Below are 20,300 nucleotides of genomic sequence, written 5' to 3'. Positions count from 1 at the left end.
TTAATATGCATCCATCTCAGCACTGACCGCACTGACCGCACTGACCCGTCGTCGACTGCGGCGCCTCTGCTTCTGCGCCAAGAATCCCAGGAATCGCCACCATATTCTCGCGCGTCCAGCTGCGGCATACCTTCCACAATAGAGTGGTTTCTTCTTCTAGCGCTGGCCGCGGCTCCAAGCTCTGATAAGAGCGACGCGCGCGCGACCACGCTTATCGGCCGCACTTGCATGTCCCGGTTCGCGTTGGTCAATCTGTGCATATGTGCATCTAACACTGTGTGAGGGAGGTGAGCGCTGGCGCCAGAGTCAAGCAGCAGGTCCATTCTGCCGTCTCTGTGGATCAGTGGTGGCCAACCCGGCTTGGGCTTTATTTTATGGCTGGCTCCCATTGACAGCCCTTAGGTCCGAACTGTGATTCCAGTCCTGCTGCGCTGCTAGCTAGCTACTGTAGTCCCATTCCACTGCGCCAATTACACTAAACTCAAAAACACGGCCATGGCACAACGAGCGGGGAATTACGCCGGAGAGATCGAGATATCCAGACAACAGCACCTGCTGCACAGCAGGTGGCAAAAGCTACTTCCAGTGGCGATCCCGGTCCATACATATATCCCTGCTCCCCTGCTCCCCTCCCATTGCCATTCCCATTCTCTCCATTGAGACTGCCCCTCACCCATCGCATAACGTACTAACTGCAGTTCGAGGTCGCCGCACAGCTCGCCGCCGCCACGAAACGTACGCAGGCGAGAGCCGGCCAGCTACTAGGAGCAGGCGAGCTTGTGCGCTTGTGCCGTGCAAAGCCACGTTACAGCCACCCCCTCGTCAATCAGCCTCTTCTCGCCGCCGCCGCCGCCGTCGCCATCCTTCCGGCCTCCAGCCAACGTCTGTGGCTGGCGGCATGGGGGATTATGTCCGACAAGAGCAGTTCGCCTACCGAGCTACCGATGCGCGCTTTTTTTTTTGACGCGTTCAGGCCGCCTCGACGGGTGCACGAGTGCACGAGTGCGCGCAGCACAGCACGGGCACGGGCAAGCGGCTCGATCACTAAATCATAAACACATGCATGAGGATGCTCTATACCCAAACCCCACACGTAGCTGCTCTTTACTCTCTCTGTCTGTCTGTCTGTCTGTGTCTGCCACAAATACGCCCAGCGACCGCCTCTCACGGCCTCACGGCCAGACGGCCACACGCCTACATACGCGCGCAAGCCCAAAATGCCGCGCGTCGATGCCAGTCGCCCAGCCTAGCCCAGCCCAGGCTCCTCCCCAAGGCCCGGCCATGTAAAAGGAAAGCAAAAAGAAAGACGGAGGGGACGGGGTCTACTGCCGTCTACATCCAGCTGCAGGAATCGATAGCGCCGATCACATGGAGAGCCCAGGCGCACTGCGGCGTGTGTCGCGTTGTTCCACGTGGCCACAGTCGCCACCGCCGTGCTGCTCACCACGCCCAAGCCGCCGGTCGCTCGACGCTCGCTGCTCTCCGGCGGTCTCACTGCCGCACCCCCACTGCCCCGTCGTCTCCACGGCTCCAGCCGCCAAACCCTGTAGCGAGCGAGGTTGCGGCGCTGGCGACCGACGAGGTGAGGCCGTTACCGTTACCGCTACCGCCCGTGTCCCGCTCACGTCCTCGGGGCGCGACGGGCGTGGTGGCCGCGGGCGTGCGGTCGGTGTGTTCGGCCATCGGCGTGCCGGCCTGACCTGCCGGTGGGCGGCGCGGGAGCGATGCCGAGCGCGCGAGGTGGACGGGGGGAGCGGGCGACGGGGTCGGGGGCGCAGTGGCCGATGCGGCTGGCGGCTGCTCGTCGGATCCCGTTGCGGCGGGGCCTGACGAGCCTGACGCCGGGGTGGGGGCGGCGGGGTCGACCTGCATCGGCGTGGACTTTTGCTTGAGATCGGCATCGGCAGCAGGCGGCGCTGCTGCGGCCCCGCGCTCGCGCTCGCGCCGCGACTTGGTCTCGGGCTCGATCCCAGACTCGTGTTCCCGGCCTTGCCAGTATGCCAGCAGGCGGTCGCCGTACTTTTGCATTTCCTCGGGTGGGATCATGAGCGTAAAGTTGTTGAGGAGCAGGAACTGCAGTTCAAGCTGGTTCAACTCGTGTGGTGGGAGTCCGCCAACCTTGGCGTAACGCGAATTGGTATAGAAGACGTCTGCGACATGGCGTCAGCACTCTCCCTCTCTCCCTGCCTTCACACTCACCGGAAAAGAACTTGCTTGCCACTGTGACGCCAGCAATGATAAGGCGGTGCACGTTGTAAGAGTCAATGGCGAACCCGCGGGGTCCCACAGCGGCACTTGTACCGCCGACACCTGCCGGGGTGCCTAGCTTGCTCATGCGGTCAAAATAGACGAGAAGGCCGAGGAAGACTTCGTTGGTGGTGGGGCAGTACTTGAGGATGCGCAGCAGGTATGCTTCAATGGAGATGGAGGGAACGTGGCGTGCGTGGAACGATAAGATGGATGACGGATGCGAGAGCGAGACCTTGGACGCCGTGAACAGTCGGTCACCAGCTGCGAGGTCGGGGAACAAGGGCGGGTCGTCATGGAACAATGCAGTGGTCGGGGAAGGGTGCGCCATTGACGACCGAGACTGTGTCGAGCCCGTCGCACTTGCGTCCTCTGCATGCGGTGCCGTGTCCGACACTACCTCCATGTGGTCACCTCCCCCACCACTACCACCACCACCACCGCTTGGTGGGTCGTCGTCATGCTCCGCGCGCAGCTGGTCGTTGGCCGATGCAATCTGCTGCAACAAACTGGCTAGCAAGCGCAGCAGCGTCGGAGTCGGGTACGTCGCCAGGTCGAGGTGCGGTGTTGCCTCGCGCGCTGGTGACGCGTGCCGTGACAGCGTCGTGTCTGGCGAGTGGGGTCTGCGTGGCGTGTTCGAGCCTGGAGTGGCGTCACCTGCTTCGGCGCGCGAACGTGAGCGCCGGCGGCTGGGTCCGGCGGCATCAGCGTCGCCGTTGGTAGCAGCTGTGTGCACGTTTGTGTCTGCACGGCTCGGCCCCGGCACCGCGTCAGAGGTTACCATCGAAGCGGTAGGAACGGGGCAGAGTTGCGGAGGTTGGCAAAGGAGTGGGACGCGGCAATGGCGCTCAGAGGTGCAAAGGCTTTGTATGCGCAAGAGCGTTTGCCGTTCACAAGTAGCAGCTCGCAAGCGGACCGGCGATTGTGTTGTCGGGTGGAGTTGACAGAAGCGGGACGGGGGGCGCACACACAAGGCGTGGTGCAGATCGGTAGCCGGGGTCTGGGCTGGGGTATTCACGCCACGATGGAGATATTAAGGAGTTGAGCGCGAGAGAGAGAAAGAGGTGTTGGAATGTGCGATATAGAGGGAGACTGATGGACGAGTATGCAGTGGGTGGAAGGGATGATGATGACCCCCGCCGTGGGTTCAACAACGTGCGAGGGGCACTGCCGTATGAGATTGAGCGGAATCAAAAGCGCCCTGGCTGGCGCCTGGCCACCGGGTGTGATCATCAGGCGAACGCCTCCTTTTCCTTTGGCGGGCCTTTTCCGCATGCATCCACTTCCTGTCAACCTCTACTCTACTGCACGCCAGACAATCCACAAGTTGCCCTTTGGCATATCCTCTCGCACCTCTTCGCGGAACCCCCACTTCTCCGCCATCTGGCTAATCGACACTGGCGTTCGCAGCCCAAGGCTCGGGTCCATGGCCTTGATATAGCTGTGGTCAAACTGGACAATTATCGTCAGCCACTCAAATCAACGTCATAGCAGCTGTGGTCACTCACCTTTTCGTCCCCTTCCGACCTGTACGACCCGTCGTCGTTCAAGTATGCGCCATATGCGGCCACCCACCCGCCCTTTCTGAGCAGTCTACGGCCCTCGTCAGTCTTGGGCGAGAGGTTGCGAAAGACGTGCTCGGGGACACCTTCCGGCGTGCAGTGGACGAGGTTGACTGCACGCACGTCAGTACTGTGACTGGATGGTTGTCTGGCTGTTACACCCACGCATAATGACGCCGTCTACCGGTGCCTTGACATTGCCCTTGAGTGCGTCCCAGTCCTGTTGAACGGCCACGTCCAGCTGCTGCGGAGCTGCGACATTGGAGGGCAGGTCGTTCGTCTCGATACCCCTAGCGCACCGCGTCAGCCACCTTCTCTCCTCCTGGTCTCTCATTCACTCACGCAATCTCGTCCTTGTCCCTTGCTGTTCCAGAAAACTCTACGTCAGGCCAGCGAACGGCGTAGTGTCGGATGTGCTCGTATGGATAGCTCGCAAGCTCGAGAATGTGCTGCGGAGTGGGTGTGATGTCGATAAGCGGAGTGAGTGCGCCAAGGACAGGCTCAATGTTGCGTGCGGCTGAGCCTGGGAAAGTCAGTGACATCAGTGGGATACAGGCCACTTACCAGGCTGCGAGATGATGCTGGGGTAGGCCATGGTGAAATAGTATGGGGAAACGATGAGACAGGCGTCTCGTTTTATGCGCAAGACAATGTTCTGGCCAAACTCGACCTTGCTTTCAACAACAACAATGCTGACACCAAAGCTGACTCACCCGTAATATCCCCGTCGGTACACACATGGCAACCGGTTACATCCGGTGTTACGTAACCAATTATGCTTGTCCCCCTAATGTCAGTGGCGATGTCTAATCCGTTGCGGGGCCAGCGATCCAGCGATCCAGCGGGCCAGCGAGCCGTCTAAACGAGTTTAAACACTCCCAAGTTGTGCATTATCCCAGCGACCCACAAACAAGGTCTCCCACCGATGTATATTCTGTTCTTTTTTATAATTTTAACCTGTCCCAAACCCTATGCCACAAGCACAACAAGCCCCGCCAACCCAATCGTCACGCCAAGCAAATCAAATGATGTCCGGCGGCAGCCCCAGCTGGCCGTCTTGCCGGTCACAGCCTGCGCGGTCCCCGTTGTGGCAGCCGCGGTGGTTGATCCCACTTTGGGCCCGCCACCGCCACCCCCTCCTACGGTAACAGTGTTCGTGGGGACGGGTGGAACAGGAGCGACACTGGCTAGACTGGCGGCACCGGTCGTCGTGGATGGACCCATAAATTTGGTGGCCCCCGCCGGCGCCGCTGTTGTCATAATGTCTGCCTCTGGAGTCAATTCCGCAAACCCCACAGACAGCGGGTCTAGGCGGAAGGAAGTGTACACGTTCTTGAGGAACGCGTCGCCGAGGATCCAGATGGGTGAGCCGTTGAACACCGTGTTGGTCGTGTTGTCCCCAATAATGTTGCCCACGCAGAAGATGGTGCCGTCATTCGACTGGTAGGCCGTAAACAGGTCGCCGAGGTACAGTGGGTAGGTTATGCCGTTGAAACCAAACGAAATGTGCGGGATATCTGCGCACGGCATGTAATAGAACCCCGGGGTGTCGGGGAGCGGTTGGGAGTTTGGGATGGAAGCGTACAGCGCTGCCACGTCCGTGCTGGGCCCGTAGATCATTGCCGTGCCAGTGTCGATGACTGCCACTTCCTCCAGTACGAACGTCTTCGCTCCCACTGTAACGGACTCGAAGGGGATCGCCCATACGTAAGACGAGTTGGTAGGGATATAGTCGATCTTCCCTTGGAACTTTGTCGTGTCGACGCCACTGGGAAGAGTGTCAGCACCCACACCCAGTAGTGTGTTATCGGCCACTTACCCAAAGGTGATTTCGCTATTGGGCACAACGCTCGCCATCTGATCAGCCTGCGTGGCGCCTGGAACAATAGGTGCTCGTCCTGCGTAGAAGCCCATCTCCTTCTGGGTCCACCCCCGGGACACGTTGACGAGGAAGTTTGTGTCGTTGAAATAACTCGCCGGTCCCAAGCCCATGAGACCCGAGACGCCTGCAGCCGCATTCGCCGACATGTCCACGAGATAGTCGACGACCATGATCTCCTGGTTGGGGAGAGTCCACCCGCCCATTGACACTACGTCTTTGGCCAGTGTGCCATTTGCCGCACCCGTGCCGTACGGCAAGTACAACGGCGTGTCGAGGTTGGTGAATGTCGCCGACTTGGCCGGGTCAAACAACGGAATGCCACTGCACGAGCCGTCTCCCCGGCATCCATCGGCCGCGATCCAGAGTGTTGGCGAGCCCGTGTCAAGCGCGACGGTGAAGGTCTGAGGTGGCGTGCTGCCATAGTGTGAGCCCCCCAGGCGAGATGATGTGATGAACGTACCCGAAACTGACGTTGCACGAGTATAGCCAGTCAAACAGCATGTCATCTACACTGCAAGCAATGTCAGCGTGTCTCCCTTCTTTTGGACGCACCCACGCACGGTATATTGGTATGCCCACTGGTCTGTCGCTTCCAGCTCCGTTCAGACGACCATGCCGCATCCTCGTCTGCTCTAGGTTCATAGCCGTTCAGTGCGCGCTTTCGGGCGACCGTCTGCGCATGCGACACCTTGGACCGCTGGAGAGAGATCGTGACAGCTCCCCCATCGTTGGATCGTGGGCTTGGAACCGCGCTAGCCGTAGCCAAGACTCCCAAAGTTGCTGCCGCCGAGAGTGAGAGCCGCATCGTGCAGGGTGAACCGAATGGAGAGGGGCTGGCTGGGGGACGTCTAGAACCCCGAACGCACTGCGGATCATATGCTTATGTAGCGGGGTGATGCGGGGGGGCGATGATGGGAATAGGGGGCGTCGCTGGCTCCACTATCGCAGCATCGCCTCGAGCCTGGAAGCTGGGCCTCGGTTCACAGGAACTCGGATCACACATTTCATGTCTTGCCCAGCGCCAGTCACTGCCAGATCTCAACCGGCCCGCGCCATATGACATGACATTCCGCGGAATCGTGTGGGTGTGCTGGCGGTGGCCGCGGGTGGGCGGTGCAATTCATTTTGCGGTGTGGGCATGCCAGAGGCACAGATTTGGGCCAGAGATCCAGAAAAGACGATTTGCCGGCCCATCACACACAGGCTTCTTGCATGGCTGTACTGCAAGGTCGAGGATTATTAAGCAGGATCTAGAGCTATGCGAGGAGTACTACGATAACGGCCATGAACACTGGAAAGACAAAAGTGCCCGACGACCACCTATGGTCGCCTGCACTTGCAAGACTTTGGGTTGAGGTGCCCGCTTTCGTCGTTGCCGTCGACGCCTTGACGGTGGCGATTCCCGCGTTAAGAGTGGGGCCGATGGCAGTGGCGGCACGTGCTGTAGTGGCAGCAGCGTAGGTGGGGCCAGCGCCAGAGACTGTGGTCCTGATATCGGCTTCCGCCACGAGCGGCGCAAACCCGACAGAGAGGGGACTGAGGCGGAAAGCAGTGTACACGTTCTTGAGCATGGCGTCTCCCATGAGCCAGCTAACAGTACTGTAGGGTTACGCGTGAGCTGTGACACTCGTTTCTGTGACAGTGCACCCACTCATTGAAAATGTTCTCGGTCGAGCCGTCGCCAATGACGCTGCCGAGGCAATACCGGATCCCGTCGACAAGGTCATACTCGTAAAAGATGTCGGGCCCGTACATGGGATAATCTTGGCCGCCAAACCGGAACGATAGTGTAGTGGGTACGTCGCTGCACTTCATATAGTAGTATCCGTTGTAGCCTGGCAGTGCTGTAGAGGACGGGATGTTGGCGTAGAACGCCGCCACAGCGGCCTTGGGACCATATATTCTTGTTGTCCCAGTGTCGATGGCAGCCATGGCGCCAGAGAACAGCTTCTGGGTGTTGCCCATAGTGTACCCCTCAAAAGGGATGAGCCAGTCGTACGAGACAGCAGTGGGGATGTAGTTGAGCTCGCCTTGGAACTTTGTCGAGTCGACGCCGCTGCGACTGGTTAACACGCACGGGTTGGTCGTGGCGGCTGTAGGGCACTCACCCAAAAGTGATCTGACTGTTCAGCTCACGACTTGCATATTGGTCCTCGTCTGTAGCGTTCGGGAGGTATGCCGTCCGTCCAGCGTAGAACCCAAACTGCTGGTCTAGCCAACTTCGCGCCACTTCCACCAAAAAGTTGGTCTGGTTGCGATAGCTGGTTGGGCTCAGTCCGACGAGGCCAGACACGCCTGCTAGTGCCTTGGCTGGCATATCGAGGAGGTAATTTATCCCGATAAACTGTTGCGACGGTACGCCCCACCCGCCGATGGAAGCGGCATCTTGCATGAGATGGCCGCTGGCATCGCCCTTTCCATAATGCAAGACGATGAGCGATTCCAACGGTTCGAAGGTGGACGACCGGTTGGGGTAGTACTTGGGAACGGAGGGTGCGCATGATGAATCCCCACCACACCCGGCCACCATCACCCACAACGGGCCAGACCCAGTGTCGAGCGAGACAGTAAATTCTTGCGGCGGTGTACTGTTGGTCTGCGTCAGCAAAAGAGAGGAGTTGTCGAGTGAACATACCCAAGGCTCAAGTTGGCCGTGTACATCACATCGTACATGAGGTTTTCGACGCTGTGGTTCATTCGTCAGCACCCCTCTCAGTGCCGCCAACTGCTCTACACACGGAATATTGGTCAGTCCTGTTGTGATCGTCTCCGCCGCTGGCGGGTTGGAGACCACTGTTGGGAACTCTTGACGGGCGTGCATGTCTCCCTGCCCATACAGAGCGCGCCTCTGGTTCCATCCACGCTTTCGGTCCGCGGGGCTACGTTCCACCTGCTGCCGCTGGAGCGCGATGTGGACGGGTCCAGACCTCGACTGCAGTTCGGTGCCACCACCCGGTCCAGACTTGCGATGGTGGGCCGCGTGGCCGGCTCCAGATCCCAGCCGCGGTGGCGGCAGCTCGACGGGGCTGGCAGCAGCCGTTCCGAGACATAGGAGCGTGACGAGCAATGAGTAGTGGCGCATGGTAATGGGCATGACGGGAAAGAACCTGCGACCCACTCACAACGTTGCACAGTTATGTATGATAACAGTTGCATCGCCTTTCCCAACACGGTTTGCCAAGATATCGGCCTGACAGCAAAGTTGCCGGACCCGATTAGCGGCTTGAATGGGCAGGACGATCGGAATGCGGAAGAACGCTGTACAGCAATGTGACCTTTGCGGTGAGACTTTCAAGGAACGTGCTGTCATTTGCGTTTATCCTCCACATCAAGCATCACCTGATTAAGCTCATCCGCCCTTGGCACACCGTGCTTGGCGAATCGGAGCGGGCATTTTTAACCCCCCACAAATGATCCGCAGTAGGCAAGCCTTGCACACTCGAGGACCATGTTCCATCGTCTATGTCTTGTGCTATGGAAATAAGGATCTCGGAGGATGGAAGAAAGGATCTCGGGGGCACTGGAACAAGGCAGAGTACAGAACGGTGCCTCTGGTGTAAAGATACGGGGAACTTGAAGGGCTGTTGGCATATGGATGCCATGGAAGTGTTGTGCCCATGACGACGGTCACCCAGTCTTGGCTGCCTCGGTGGTGGGAAACGTGCGCGTTCTTGTCGCTGCCCCGCTACACCGCCGCCGCTTGCGGCTCTTGCACGTAAAAGTTGGTGGAAATATCGTGGCGTGGTGCCGAGGGGTTACTCGTGAACGGAGCGGCGCTTCGTGAGGACGTTGCGCTTCTTGCCTCCCTCCGAACCGCTACCGCCGCCTCCGCTGTTGGAGCGGGAGAGGAGGGGCTGCTGGTTACTCTGGTCCGAGCTCATGCGACGGACAAAGCCCTTGATGGAGGACAGGCGCTTGCGGCGCTTCTCGGGAGGAGCCTCGGGGCTGTCGCTGGGCAGGCTGTGCTCGCTCGTGGCAAGCGAACGCTCGCTGGCGTACGAGGCCACACGGGCTGCCGAGGGGCCGGGAGAGTCGGTGCTGCTGCGGGGAGTGTCGGCGCCCGCGGGGAACGAGACACCAGAAGGCTTCTTGACCGGCGAGTCGGGGCGCGAGGAAGGAGCAGAGTCGTCAAAGCGCACCGAGGTGCGCTCGGCGCTGACGAGGTTGAGGGGAGGCTCCTGGGCGACAGCAGCCTCGGGCTCACCCGTACCGGCGGCCTCGATCTCCTTGCCCTTGTTCTTGGCAGCCATGTCGGCAGTACTGCCAAACTCGTCGGTGACCGGCTCGTCCTCGTGCTCGTCCACGGTGCTGGGAGGCGAAGCACGGTGGATGACCACAGCCTCGTCGTCGCCAGCAGTCTTCTCGGGAGTCGATGAACCGGGGATGGGAGTAGACGCACCAAACGCGTATCCGGGAGGAGCAGTGAGGGCGTAGGCAGAGGTACCCGAGGCCAGTTCCGCCTCGGTGAAGATCTGCTTCTTCCACATCTTGGCAAACTGGCCGTCCAACTCGATAAGCTGCTGGTAGGAGCCGTGCTCGAGAACGCGACCGTCCTTCATGACAACAAGCTGGGTGCTGTTGACAACAGTGGACAGGCGGTGGGCGATGGACAGCGAGGTGCGGCCATATGACAGCTGAGCCAGGGACTTTTGGATTTCCTTTTCAGTTTCCGTGTCCAGAGCGCTGGTAGCCTCGTCCAAAACCAGGACCGAGGGGTTCTTCAAGAACATGCGCGCAAGTGACACACGCTGCTTCTCGCCTCCAGAGAGACGGACACCACGCTCGCCGACAATGGTCGCGTACTGCTCAGGGAACGTCATGATGCGGTCGTGGAGCTTGGCCGCCTTGGCAGCAGCGATGATCTCCTCGTCGGTAGCACCTTCCTTGCCGTACGAAATGTTGGCTCCGATGGTGTCGTTCCAGAGGACGCTGTCCTGGGGCACAATGCCGATAGCGTGACGGAGACTCGACTGGGTGACCTTGGAAATGTCTTGACCATCAATGTAGATAGTGCCCGAGTCAATGTCGTAGAAGCGGTAGAGGAGACGGAGGATGGTCGACTTGCCCGAGCCCGACTCGCCGACGAGGGCCATGCTCTCGCCCTTGCCAATGCGGAATGAGACACCCTTGAGCGCCTGGACGTTCTCGTTGTACGAAAAGGTGACATTGTCAAACTCGATGACGCCATCGGTGACAATGAGGTCCTTGGCATCAGGAGTGTCCTTGATCTCGGTAGGCTGGGCGAGGAGGTTGAAGAGTTTCTCGGCGTCGGTGGAGTTGACGTTGAGCTGCCTGTAGAGGGTGCCGAAGCGATCAAGGGGGCCGTACAGCTGCTGGATGTACATGAGGAAGGTGACAAAGCTAGCTGCGTCGGGCTGGCCGTCCTTGTCCCATGGGCCGTTGAGGATCTGGAGCGACACGATGAGGCAGCCAGCAAGCAGGCCGACAGTCATGATGAAGCTCTGGCCAAGGTTGAGGAGGTTGAAGCTGACGGTGACCTTGGCCTCGGTGGTCTGGTACGCGAGGATCGAGTCCTTGAAACGCCTCGACTCGCGAGACTCGGCGGTAAAGTACTTGACACTCTCCCAGTTGGTGAGGACATCGCTGGCAATACCGCGGGTCTTGATGTCACGCTCGACCATCTCACGACGGAGCTTGGTGCGATAGCCGGTAAAGACGATGGAGAAGGTGACGTAGGCGGCCATGACGCACATCATAAAGCCGGAGAGGAAGGCGCCGTAAAAGCCAAAGAAGATGGCCGAGTAGAGCAGAATGTCGAGAACAGTGGGGGCGGCAGTGAAGAGGAGGGTCTGGAACAGGTTGTTGATGGCCGATCCACGGTCAATGATACGCAGGACCTCACCAGTGTTGCGCTTGGTGTGGAACGCGAGCGACAGGTCGAGGAGGTGGTTGAACGTGAGGAGCTGCATCTCACGGTCGGCATACTGCTGAACGGGGACCCAAATGACGTTCTGGAGGAAGGCCAGCACACCACCGCTCTGCATCGAGCGGAGGAGGATGTAAAGGAGGAGAGGCGGCCAAGGCGACGGGCCGCTGCCACCGTGCTCGTTGGAGGTGAGGTTGCGGACGATCGCACCGATAGTCATAGGCACGAGGGCGTTGACGCCACGACCCACAAAGATGAGGCCCACGCAGAGGACACAGCAGAGCTGCAGCTTCCAGCTGGTCGATGGCCAGAGGTGAGGCCAGAGCTTCCTCAGACGAGCCCAGAAGGCCTTCCACGAAATGCCCTGGTACTCTTCCTTCTTCTCACCCAGCTTCTTGGGGATGGTAATCTTTTTGGCCGGGTTGGGTGTGGCTGTTCCGGCAGTGGCGTCGGCAGGTGGCTGGGGAGTGTCGGTGCTGGCGCGAGTCGCAATGGAAGGGTCACGGGTAGAGCCTCCGTTAAAAGTTCCGTACTGCGGCGTGGGTGCGACGACAAGGTGAGCAGCAGCGCTTCCAGTCTCGACATCAGCTTCGTCGGCGTTCGCATCAGTCTCGGCAAGGAGACCAGTACGCTCATCGGGAGCCTGGAAGCGGACGATGGGGTTGAGGACGAGGACGACGAGAACGGGGAGGATGATAAGGCGGAGGCACGAGGGCACAATGTTAAGGATAGCAAAGACACGCTGGTACTTGTCTGCAAAAGGTATGCTGCGTGAGCCCAGACACTTGCACGGATGATCTGATGTGAACTTACCCGCGGCATGGACTTCACGGACCACCGAGAGGACGAGGTTGGGGACCTCGAGACCAAACGCCAGGACGGCGAGGAGGACGAGGTTCTTGTCACCCCAACGCGTCCGCCATTCCGATAGGATGGCAGCACCTGAATAGATGCACAGTCCGCCGAAAGAGTGAACCGCGCTGGCAGCCACAAACCACGCCGAGAGACCGTGCGAGGAGGACGAGTAAAAGTCGAGGAAGTGAAGGTCGTCATCGGGCGACGAGCGCAACTTGGCCGTGAGGATTTCAATGATCAGGATAACAGCCTCAATGGCGCAAGTCGCAGCGAGGAGGACGAGGGTGAGGAGGATGAAGCCTCGGCGAGGGGTGACCGTCTTGACAGTGACGGCGCGGACACCAGGCAGGGCAGGCGGCGATGGCGCTGGCGATGGCAGGAGTGCCAGCACCGGCAGCGCGAGCACGCTCGGCGTGATGATGTGAATCAGCTCGAGAGCTGTCGGCATGGTGGCCAGGACGTTGTGTGGTGGATGGGGTTACAGAGGGGAATGGGTCTGTCCTCTATGCGTGTGGACAGCCCGTGTCGAGGTGGGTGATGGCGAGAAAGAGAACGCAGCGAAATAGACTTCTTGAACCCATCGAGGGCGGCGGCGGCGGCGTGCGCGGCGTTGCACGCTGTGGGTCGGTCACTGCAACACTTTGTCACCGACGTCACGACTGCGGGGCCAGCCGACTTGCCTGAAACAAGCATTACAAAAGGTGTTAGGGTAAAAATGAAAGGTCTAATTAACATATTTGTAATACTCGTCCTTTGTGCTTGACAATACCTTGCTAAACCTTCGGCCAGCCCTTTCCTTTGCCCTTTGTTGCGTCCCTCAAGATGATCAGTGCACCAGAGGCCCTCGCACTAACAGCTGTGACACCGCCCCCACCACTCCGCTGAGAAAGACCGTCTGGCCCCCCCGATCTGATACATTAACACCACACCGTTCGATCAAAACATCGGTTGGTGGAGGTGAACGAGGCCCTTCACGAGCAACTGCCACAGGACCGTCAGGACCGTTGCCACCTCACTCACGTTGAGACACCTTTTGCCGCCTCAATGGCTGGCATGACTGACCCTCGGTTCTAATCCTGGCGACCCCGGCGTTACACCTTGTCGACCCTGAGGTGGCCATGTGGACGTGTATTGCTTGCGGATATGTCTCCGCCACAGAGTCCTGCGGCGACGACTGTAGTGTCTCGTTGAACAGTGCGAGGGATTGGGCGAGAGGGCAGCTAATGCTATTGCAGCAGTATGCTGGCAAGCTCCCGGACCGGACCCGTGGGGAAACCACTCTTGGGGACCAATCTTGCGTGCCAGGCCGTGGAATGCTGAATGTGTTGTTGTGGTAAGCCAGGGGAAGGGCAAATGGCTGATCCTGGAAAACGTCAATAAGAATAGGCCATACGTGCAGCATTCACACGTGAGAAGGTAACCATACACCAACTACAGCTCTGGTGTTCTAGGCAACGGCGCAAGGTAGCAACTTCACCGTCATTCTGACGGGGAAAACCAGAGTGGCAGAGGAAATCAATGTCGCAGAGGACACCCTACCGCCACCAACATCGTACGGCGATCCAGGAGGCTGCTACCGCCACCACACCTGTCCCAGGCGTCCAGCAACAAAAGTGTCATCTCTCTTACAGAGATGACTGTTCGTTCTTGGAGCCAGAGTGGATTGAACACCCGACCTAGCGATGTCCAAGCGTGAACCGGATTTGATCCACGCAAGGTCTGATGACTGAACTTCAGTCGCTCGCTCTCCCAGCTGAGCTATGTCTCCGAGTACGAAAGTGGGCTACCAAGTAGGTATATGACCTGTGGGCCTCCGTAACATACCTTACTTCAGATGCGGGTAGTGACGCACACCCACAGTGCGTGTTCCACGCTATTCTGGTGGCAGGATGAGGGTGCCGCCAAGATGATCCCCAAACTGCCACTTCCTTGTGTTTTCGTCGTCGCTTCTCACCTCCTTCACCATTCCTGGCAGTGTCCGCCCTCCTGAAGCAATCACAATGAGACTGAATAATACATAAGCTTCTTGCGCATCTTCTGGTGCATATCGCATGCATCACATCTTTCTGAGTCGCGCGGAAAACGAAGAAAACGAAGGGGCTCGAGACCGGGCCATTTTCTCCTCGTCCTCTATCATCTCTTCTTGATCGTATAACGGTTAGTATGCTCGCTTGTCATTGTGAACGCGGGAGATCGGAGTTCGATTCTCCGTCAGGAAGCTTGCCATGTGCATCGCTACAGCGAGGCGCGAGTTGTCATTTCAGGATGACAGCTGTCCCTTTTGCTGGGCGTTAGAGGGAGTGCCACATGCTCGTGAGACGTCCCTGGAGGAGGGAGCACGCACAACACCCGCCTCGACACATCTCTACACCAGTACATGTTCACTGAAGGTCCCTGCGACCCCTCCTCTGACATCTCACAACCTCATGTGTGTCACACCTGCATCTGCCACATGACGATCGGCACACCTAAACTCATTCATCTCGTTTTCACTTTTACAACCAACTCTCATCAAAGTCGAGAGAACCTGCAAACAGACTCGTAACACAAACCCCCTACCCAGCTTTTCACCACGGCTGCGCGAGACCAAGACCATCGCCGACCCAGCCGGGCGAGTGGTCGAGCTCGAGGACATACTCGTCGTTGATGTGGACGGCATCTCCGTCACTTCCCCAGGCGGACTGGACGTCGTCGTCGGCCTCGCTGGGCGGGGACGACCAGCTGAGGTCGGAGCCCGAGCGCGAGCGCGCAAGGCTGAGAGCCACGGCCGAAATCAGGGACGCGTGCGACATGGACGGAGACGTGGTCCAGCTGGCCATGTCGTCGTTCTCGTACGAGTGCGGGGTGGCCATTCCCGAGGAAAAGGTCGATGCGTTGGAAGCGGGCGAGGCAGGAGAGCTTGGGACGCTGGGAGAGAGGGTAGGCGAGGGAGGCCAGTCGGGCCAGCCGCCGTTTTCCATCTCGAGCTCCACCTCGGTGAGCGAGCCGGCAGCCGTCATCATGCTCATGTCGACGGTGGGCATCACGAGCTCGACAGTCGGCGAAGGGGCGGGCATGTTGTCCCACTGCTCCTCGTTGATCTCGTCGATGGACGACAGGACGGGGTGCTTGGATTCCGTGAGGGCCCACCACTCATAGCCATCAGCGTCGGCGGCGAGGGTGCCACCGAGGAGCGTAAGGACATCCGAGGGCGAGCGGCCGTTAAAGTAGATGCGAAGAATGTCGGGCTCGCCAAAGGGATCAGTGGCAACTTCAAGCGTCGTAGCGGGCTCGAGGTGGACAGCGAGCACGCCAAGGCTCTCAAGGCGGGCGAGGAGCGGAATGACCCGGGCGCCCGCTGCAGCGTAGGCGTCCTGAAGAGGCAAAAGACCAGCAGTGAGACCAGCGAGGATCGCGACTCCTATCTCTGCGTCGGCATACGTTATCGTTGGCGTCGGAGCCAGAAGCGAGCTGAGGCTAGGAGCGAGCGGGAGCGCAAGAGTCGAGGTAGAGCCGGGGGTAACAAGCTGCTCGGGGATGACGGGAAGAGCAACGTCCTCCTCGTCAACAGTGGTCGTGAGCGGGAAGTAGTTGCCGAGCTCGCGGAGGATCGAGCGCTCAGAGGTAGCAGACGAGATCGAGTTGACGCGGCAGCGACGGGCGCGGCGGATACCACCGTGCTTCTTCTGCTGGCGCTGGCGCTTGGGCCTGGCGTAGGGCTTGTACTGGGACGCGCGCGGGAGCTTGTCCTCGTCGTCAAAGATGGAAGCGAACGCGCGGAGGACAATAGGGACGTTGTGGACGCCAGCGTTGAAGGTGCCAGCGGCAGGGGCGGTAGCAAAGGTACGCGCGCTGCCGAGACCGACAGTGGCCGGGACAGCAGCACCGTGAGGTGTACGTGCGGAAGGGCGGTATCCAGCGCGCGCAAAGGTGCGCACCGTGTTGCCATAGTTGGCACCGCGGGCAGTGGCGGGGGGAGCCCCCGAGACGAAGCTGCGTGTAGCACCGGGAGCGTGTCCCAGTGCATGTGCCGGAGTAGTCAAGGAAGGGTATGTCGCATGCATGGCGCCGCGAACTGCAGCGCGCAGACGAGCAACAGACCCAGGCTTGGCCGACATGCGCATCGTCGCCACCGCCCCGCGGACAAACGTGCCCAACGAGGTGGAAGTGTGGCGGAGCACCATGATGGTTAGTGGCCCGTGGCGGGCAGGTAGTGTTGCGGTTGTAACTGGGGTGTGTGGGAAAAGAGGTGGTGAGTGGTGTGGTGACAACAAGCAAACGACAACAGCAGCCGTTTGCGTGGACTGCTCAAGTATGGCCAAATGGATTTTGGGTGGCAAACCGTGCCGGTCGAGACGCGCGTTCAAGCGCACACAACACACGCCGGCGCGGCTGGCCGGCAACCGGCAAAAGCGTGGGCGTCGGACCGTTTCGGCATGACGTCACAGCAATTACCGCCACGGCCGCCAGGCACCGACGATAAAGATGATGTTGCCGCGGACAGAGTGGTGCGTGCTGCATGCTGCAATACATTTCTTCTCGCGCTGTTCAACTGCTGTGCCGACTGCTCTATGCGGTACAGTGGACAACCCTCTAACCCATCCTGTCGGGCATCTGTCTCCTGACCTTTCTCCTCACGTACGCCTCGGCAACTCCAAAGACGACCGCGTCAATGATGCCGACGGAGAGCACCATCCACGATGACAGGAGCGAGAGGAACGGAGACGATCCCTTGCGCACCATGTCCACAACCAACCGCACAAGCGACACTGAGAACACGAGCATATACTGTAGATGGTCAGTGAGCGTCCGCTGTGGTGGCTGTTGTTGGACTCACCGCAAGGGGGAACCACAACATGAGCAAGCTTGCCTGCCTGTTAAAGTATGCTGTAGCAGACATTTGTCGTGTGGGGACAGGGGTATCTGTGGTCACTTGGTTCTCGAGGAAAAACTCCTTCAGAGATGGCCCAGTTTCTTCTCCTCCAGCCTCGACGTCGGCGCCGTGCCCACTGATACTGAAGTCGCCATTGAAGGCTGTGGAATTCCCAATCGAGTGTGTTGGGCAGTGTATTGAGGTGACAGCCGAAACGGGTCGTGGCAACTCGGAAATGACACTGATGGGCACAGACCCTTTGCGGTCGTAACTCTTCGTGGGCGAGTACTTGTCCGACATGTAGTTGTGGCCGACCATGGTCGTAGGTGTAGTGGGTTCTGTGGTTGGGACACTGCGAATGGGCGAGTGGACCACCGCGCTTCCTTCACTGGTACTCTGCGCAGCGTACTGGGCAATATTGCAGAACGAGAGATCTTCCCAAGGGGCCTGGGGATTGTGTTCTGGCATCTCTGGGGAGCGGACGCATGACAAGGCTGCGGGAGCGCGTGCGAGCTTGGCAAAGCTGATCCTCGACTGGCCGTGAGCACTGCTCCCACCCAACTGTGACGAGAGCTGGATGGTGTCTGGCCGTCGCAAAAAGGAGAATAGGCTCGAGTAGAGGATGACAATGACGATAAACACAGCTGCGCGGGGCACAAATTGGACCAGGTCACGGTCTAGCCCCGGGTGGCTGCTGGTTGACCCGTAGTAGCACAGACTTCCAGTGTTGGCGAACCCGATGGTGGCGTACCATATCCCCGAGTGAAGAATCGACACACCCCATACGATAGGCCACGAGAGCCAAGACCAGCGTTCCATGGCTGTGGTCATTGGGTGAAGAGGGTGTTTCTGTGAGAAAGGATATTAGCGGCGGAGCGTGCTTGGGTAAATGACGAACACTGTACATACCCACAACTCACCAAAAGCATAAAGGTAGCGACCGCCACCGCCAGCGTCCACAAGTTTTGACTGAACAGAGTAGTAGTATAGACCCAGGCCTGGGCATCGCACCCTCGCGTGCCCGTCTGAATGGGGACACCAGCCACAAACATTGCCTCGGCAGGCAGCGCGACGAGACCAATGACAATATCGCTAGTCACGATGCCGATGAGGAGTTGGACACGCAATTTGCCTCGTCCGCGGCCGAGGAGGAAGTAGAGGAGGTAAATGGCAGCTAGCAGAGTGACTCCTGCGATGGCTGCGCCGCCAGCAGCAGTGACCAGGAGCCACGACATAGGGGGCTAGGGGGTGAAGGAAGGTGATGGTGAGGACGGATTTAGGCAGGTGAAGTCGGGCCGCCGGATGCGCAGAGCGCGCCGTACATGCCACCTCTAGCAGAGCCAAGAACACCAGAGTGCTTGTGCGAGGGACGTGTCCAGACGATGTGTAACGAGTTGAACGTGGTGAGGATAATGGCGAGTAACCACAGTGGACATCATCCAGAGGAGTCGTACATGACAAAACGGTAGGTCTTCATACTCAGAACAGGATGCAACCGCGTCCCGCAATGCGCTCCAGCACACCTTGTCCAACGAGTGACATCCACCCAAACAATGCGGATCGACTTCCCGACCCCTGGATGAGACGAACGCCACAGTCAAGAGTAACGCAATCGCTGTCGGGACGGAGTACGATTGCTGCGTTGCTGGGTCGTCGTCTTCAGGGCCTGGAGGACCGTGTTCAGAAGCCGGGGTGACTGCCTGCTGCCGACTCGGCCTACCCGCTTTATTAACTTTGTTCCATACGTTCCTCGTCTCTGGTAGTCTGCTGCTGATGTCAGAGTGGTTCAGAGCGCTCTTCTTCACCCACCCGCCAATTCAGTCGCAATCCCGGCCCACGACTGAGAAACCCCCGTCCCGAAATGCATTCGATACCCTCAGCACTGAAACCAACAATTGAGAACCGGGACGGCATGGCGATTTACATACGCACGAAGACAGTAATCTTCACATGCTAGTGTATACATTATGGGACTTAGCCTCGGCTCCAATGCCAGCCGATTTGAGCAGACGGAATGGGATATGGCGAAGCCGCAAAACCGGTTTAGCCGGGCCCGCTGTCGCACCTTGTCGTGCGTTGGACATGGAGCTCTGTCGGCGGGGTCGAGGACCGGTGTCTGTCAGAGAGGATTCTATCTGCCCGATGAACACTCTAAGCTAGCTCTAATCTACACATGTATTCATGTATTAATGGGCGCGGACAGGCCACGCTCATGGCGTCGGCGTCGGATAGGCGTCGCCCCCCTTGAGCAGCGACGCGAGCCAGGCCGCCTCCTTCTCCATCTCCTCTGGGGAGCGAGGCTTGCGTTCTTCGTCCTTTGGCACGTCCCAAACGCGCGGCACGGCTGTTGTCTCGGCCTCTGGCGAGGCCGCGCGCAAGTCTGTGGCCAATTCGGCTTCGTGCTTCTCCAGTGCCGGGTAGACATTGTCCGTCTCGCCGCCAAAGTCGCTGGCGAGGCGCGGGATGATGTGGACATGGACATGGGGCACCGATTGACCTGCGGCTACGCCGTCCTACAAACGAAACCGTCAGCCACGGCCAAAATGGAAGGGTCGCATGTAGCACAGCCGAACCCACCTGCAGAGCAATGTTCAATGCTTCGGCCGAGTACGCCTTTTCGATCACGCGCCCCACACGCTGGACGCACTGGAAGAGGTCGGACACCTCACGCGGCTCCAGGTCTGCCAGCCGCGGAACGTTGCGCTTGGAGATAATCAGGACATCTATATAAAATCGTCAGCCCCAAGGCTCCTCCTTGGTTCGGTCCACTACCGCCCATCTACTCACGGCCGGGTCGCAGAGGCTTTAGGTTGACAATGCCGAGCGACGACGCCGACTCGAAGAAGACTTGAGTGTGAGTTCAGTATGTTTCGACTTTGATGGCCAGACTCACCCTGCCGGGTCACGTCAAAGACGCTGAAGACGTGCCGCGCTGCCATTGTCTGTTTTGTTTTGTGCTTGCTTGCTCGCTGTCTGAATGTTGATGGTGAAGCTTGGCTGGAGGGAAGGGGACTC

The 20,300-nt window shown here is 59.2% G+C and overlaps 8 protein-coding genes and 2 non-coding genes across 10 annotated transcripts; 1 reads left to right on the top strand and 9 right to left on the bottom strand.

Moving 5' to 3' along the window:
• Nucleotides 1–1,491: 1,491 nt before the first annotated feature.
• EHS24_005752 (uncharacterized protein) lies at nt 1,492–2,578 on the bottom strand (the record flags this gene model as incomplete). Its single annotated transcript, XM_028621236.1, has 2 exons — nt 1,492–2,150; nt 2,200–2,578. 2 exons carry the CDS (start codon nt 2,576–2,578, stop codon nt 1,492–1,494), a joined length of 1,038 nt encoding a protein of 345 aa, XP_028477688.1.
• Nucleotides 2,579–3,543: 965 nt separating this feature from the next.
• On the bottom strand, nt 3,544–4,404 carry EHS24_005751 (uncharacterized protein; the record flags this gene model as incomplete). Its single annotated transcript, XM_028621235.1, has 5 exons — nt 3,544–3,699; nt 3,756–3,922; nt 3,975–4,099; nt 4,152–4,326; nt 4,374–4,404. The coding sequence occupies 5 exons, from the start codon at nt 4,402–4,404 to the stop codon at nt 3,544–3,546; spliced, it is 654 nt and encodes a 217-aa protein (XP_028477687.1).
• Nucleotides 4,405–4,778: 374 nt separating this feature from the next.
• Nucleotides 4,779–6,496, bottom strand: EHS24_005750 (uncharacterized protein; the record flags this gene model as incomplete). Its single annotated transcript, XM_028621234.1, has 4 exons — nt 4,779–5,577; nt 5,629–6,105; nt 6,152–6,202; nt 6,252–6,496. The coding sequence occupies 4 exons, from the start codon at nt 6,494–6,496 to the stop codon at nt 4,779–4,781; spliced, it is 1,572 nt and encodes a 523-aa protein (XP_028477686.1).
• Nucleotides 6,497–6,947: 451 nt separating this feature from the next.
• Nucleotides 6,948–8,773, bottom strand: EHS24_005749 (uncharacterized protein; the record flags this gene model as incomplete). The annotated part of the gene is made up of 5 exons (XM_028621233.1): nt 6,948–7,290; nt 7,343–7,747; nt 7,800–8,279; nt 8,327–8,377; nt 8,430–8,773. 5 exons carry the CDS (start codon nt 8,771–8,773, stop codon nt 6,948–6,950), a joined length of 1,623 nt encoding a protein of 540 aa, XP_028477685.1.
• A 673-nt stretch (nt 8,774–9,446) lies between these two features.
• On the bottom strand, nt 9,447–12,881 carry EHS24_005748 (uncharacterized protein; the record flags this gene model as incomplete). Its single annotated transcript, XM_028621232.1, has 2 exons — nt 9,447–12,331; nt 12,392–12,881. 2 exons carry the CDS (start codon nt 12,879–12,881, stop codon nt 9,447–9,449), a joined length of 3,375 nt encoding a protein of 1,124 aa, XP_028477684.1.
• A 1,200-nt stretch (nt 12,882–14,081) lies between these two features.
• Nucleotides 14,082–14,201, bottom strand: EHS24_005747. The gene has a single exon. It is a non-coding gene; the product is annotated as a tRNA-Phe (tRNA).
• A 372-nt stretch (nt 14,202–14,573) lies between these two features.
• On the top strand, nt 14,574–14,652 carry EHS24_005746. The gene has a single exon. It is a non-coding gene; the product is annotated as a tRNA-Asp (tRNA).
• A 348-nt stretch (nt 14,653–15,000) lies between these two features.
• Nucleotides 15,001–16,596, bottom strand: EHS24_005745 (uncharacterized protein; the record flags this gene model as incomplete). Its single annotated transcript, XM_028621231.1, has 1 exon — nt 15,001–16,596. The coding sequence occupies one exon, from the start codon at nt 16,594–16,596 to the stop codon at nt 15,001–15,003; it is 1,596 nt and encodes a 531-aa protein (XP_028477683.1).
• Nucleotides 16,597–17,005: 409 nt separating this feature from the next.
• Nucleotides 17,006–18,520, bottom strand: EHS24_005744 (uncharacterized protein; the record flags this gene model as incomplete). The annotated part of the gene is made up of 3 exons (XM_028621230.1): nt 17,006–17,200; nt 17,250–18,134; nt 18,206–18,520. The coding sequence occupies 3 exons, from the start codon at nt 18,518–18,520 to the stop codon at nt 17,006–17,008; spliced, it is 1,395 nt and encodes a 464-aa protein (XP_028477682.1).
• A 975-nt stretch (nt 18,521–19,495) lies between these two features.
• On the bottom strand, nt 19,496–20,224 carry EHS24_005743 (uncharacterized protein; the record flags this gene model as incomplete). Its single annotated transcript, XM_028621229.1, has 4 exons — nt 19,496–19,798; nt 19,863–20,008; nt 20,073–20,132; nt 20,179–20,224. 4 exons carry the CDS (start codon nt 20,222–20,224, stop codon nt 19,496–19,498), a joined length of 555 nt encoding a protein of 184 aa, XP_028477681.1.
• Nucleotides 20,225–20,300: the final 76 nt, after the last annotated feature.

Source organism: Apiotrichum porosum (genome assembly GCF_003942205.1).
Source record: "Apiotrichum porosum strain DSM 27194 chromosome Unknown scaffold_3, whole genome shotgun sequence".
Taxonomy (NCBI): domain Eukaryota; kingdom Fungi; phylum Basidiomycota; class Tremellomycetes; order Trichosporonales; family Trichosporonaceae; genus Apiotrichum; species Apiotrichum porosum.
This window is presented reverse-complemented; position numbering and strand designations above follow the sequence as displayed.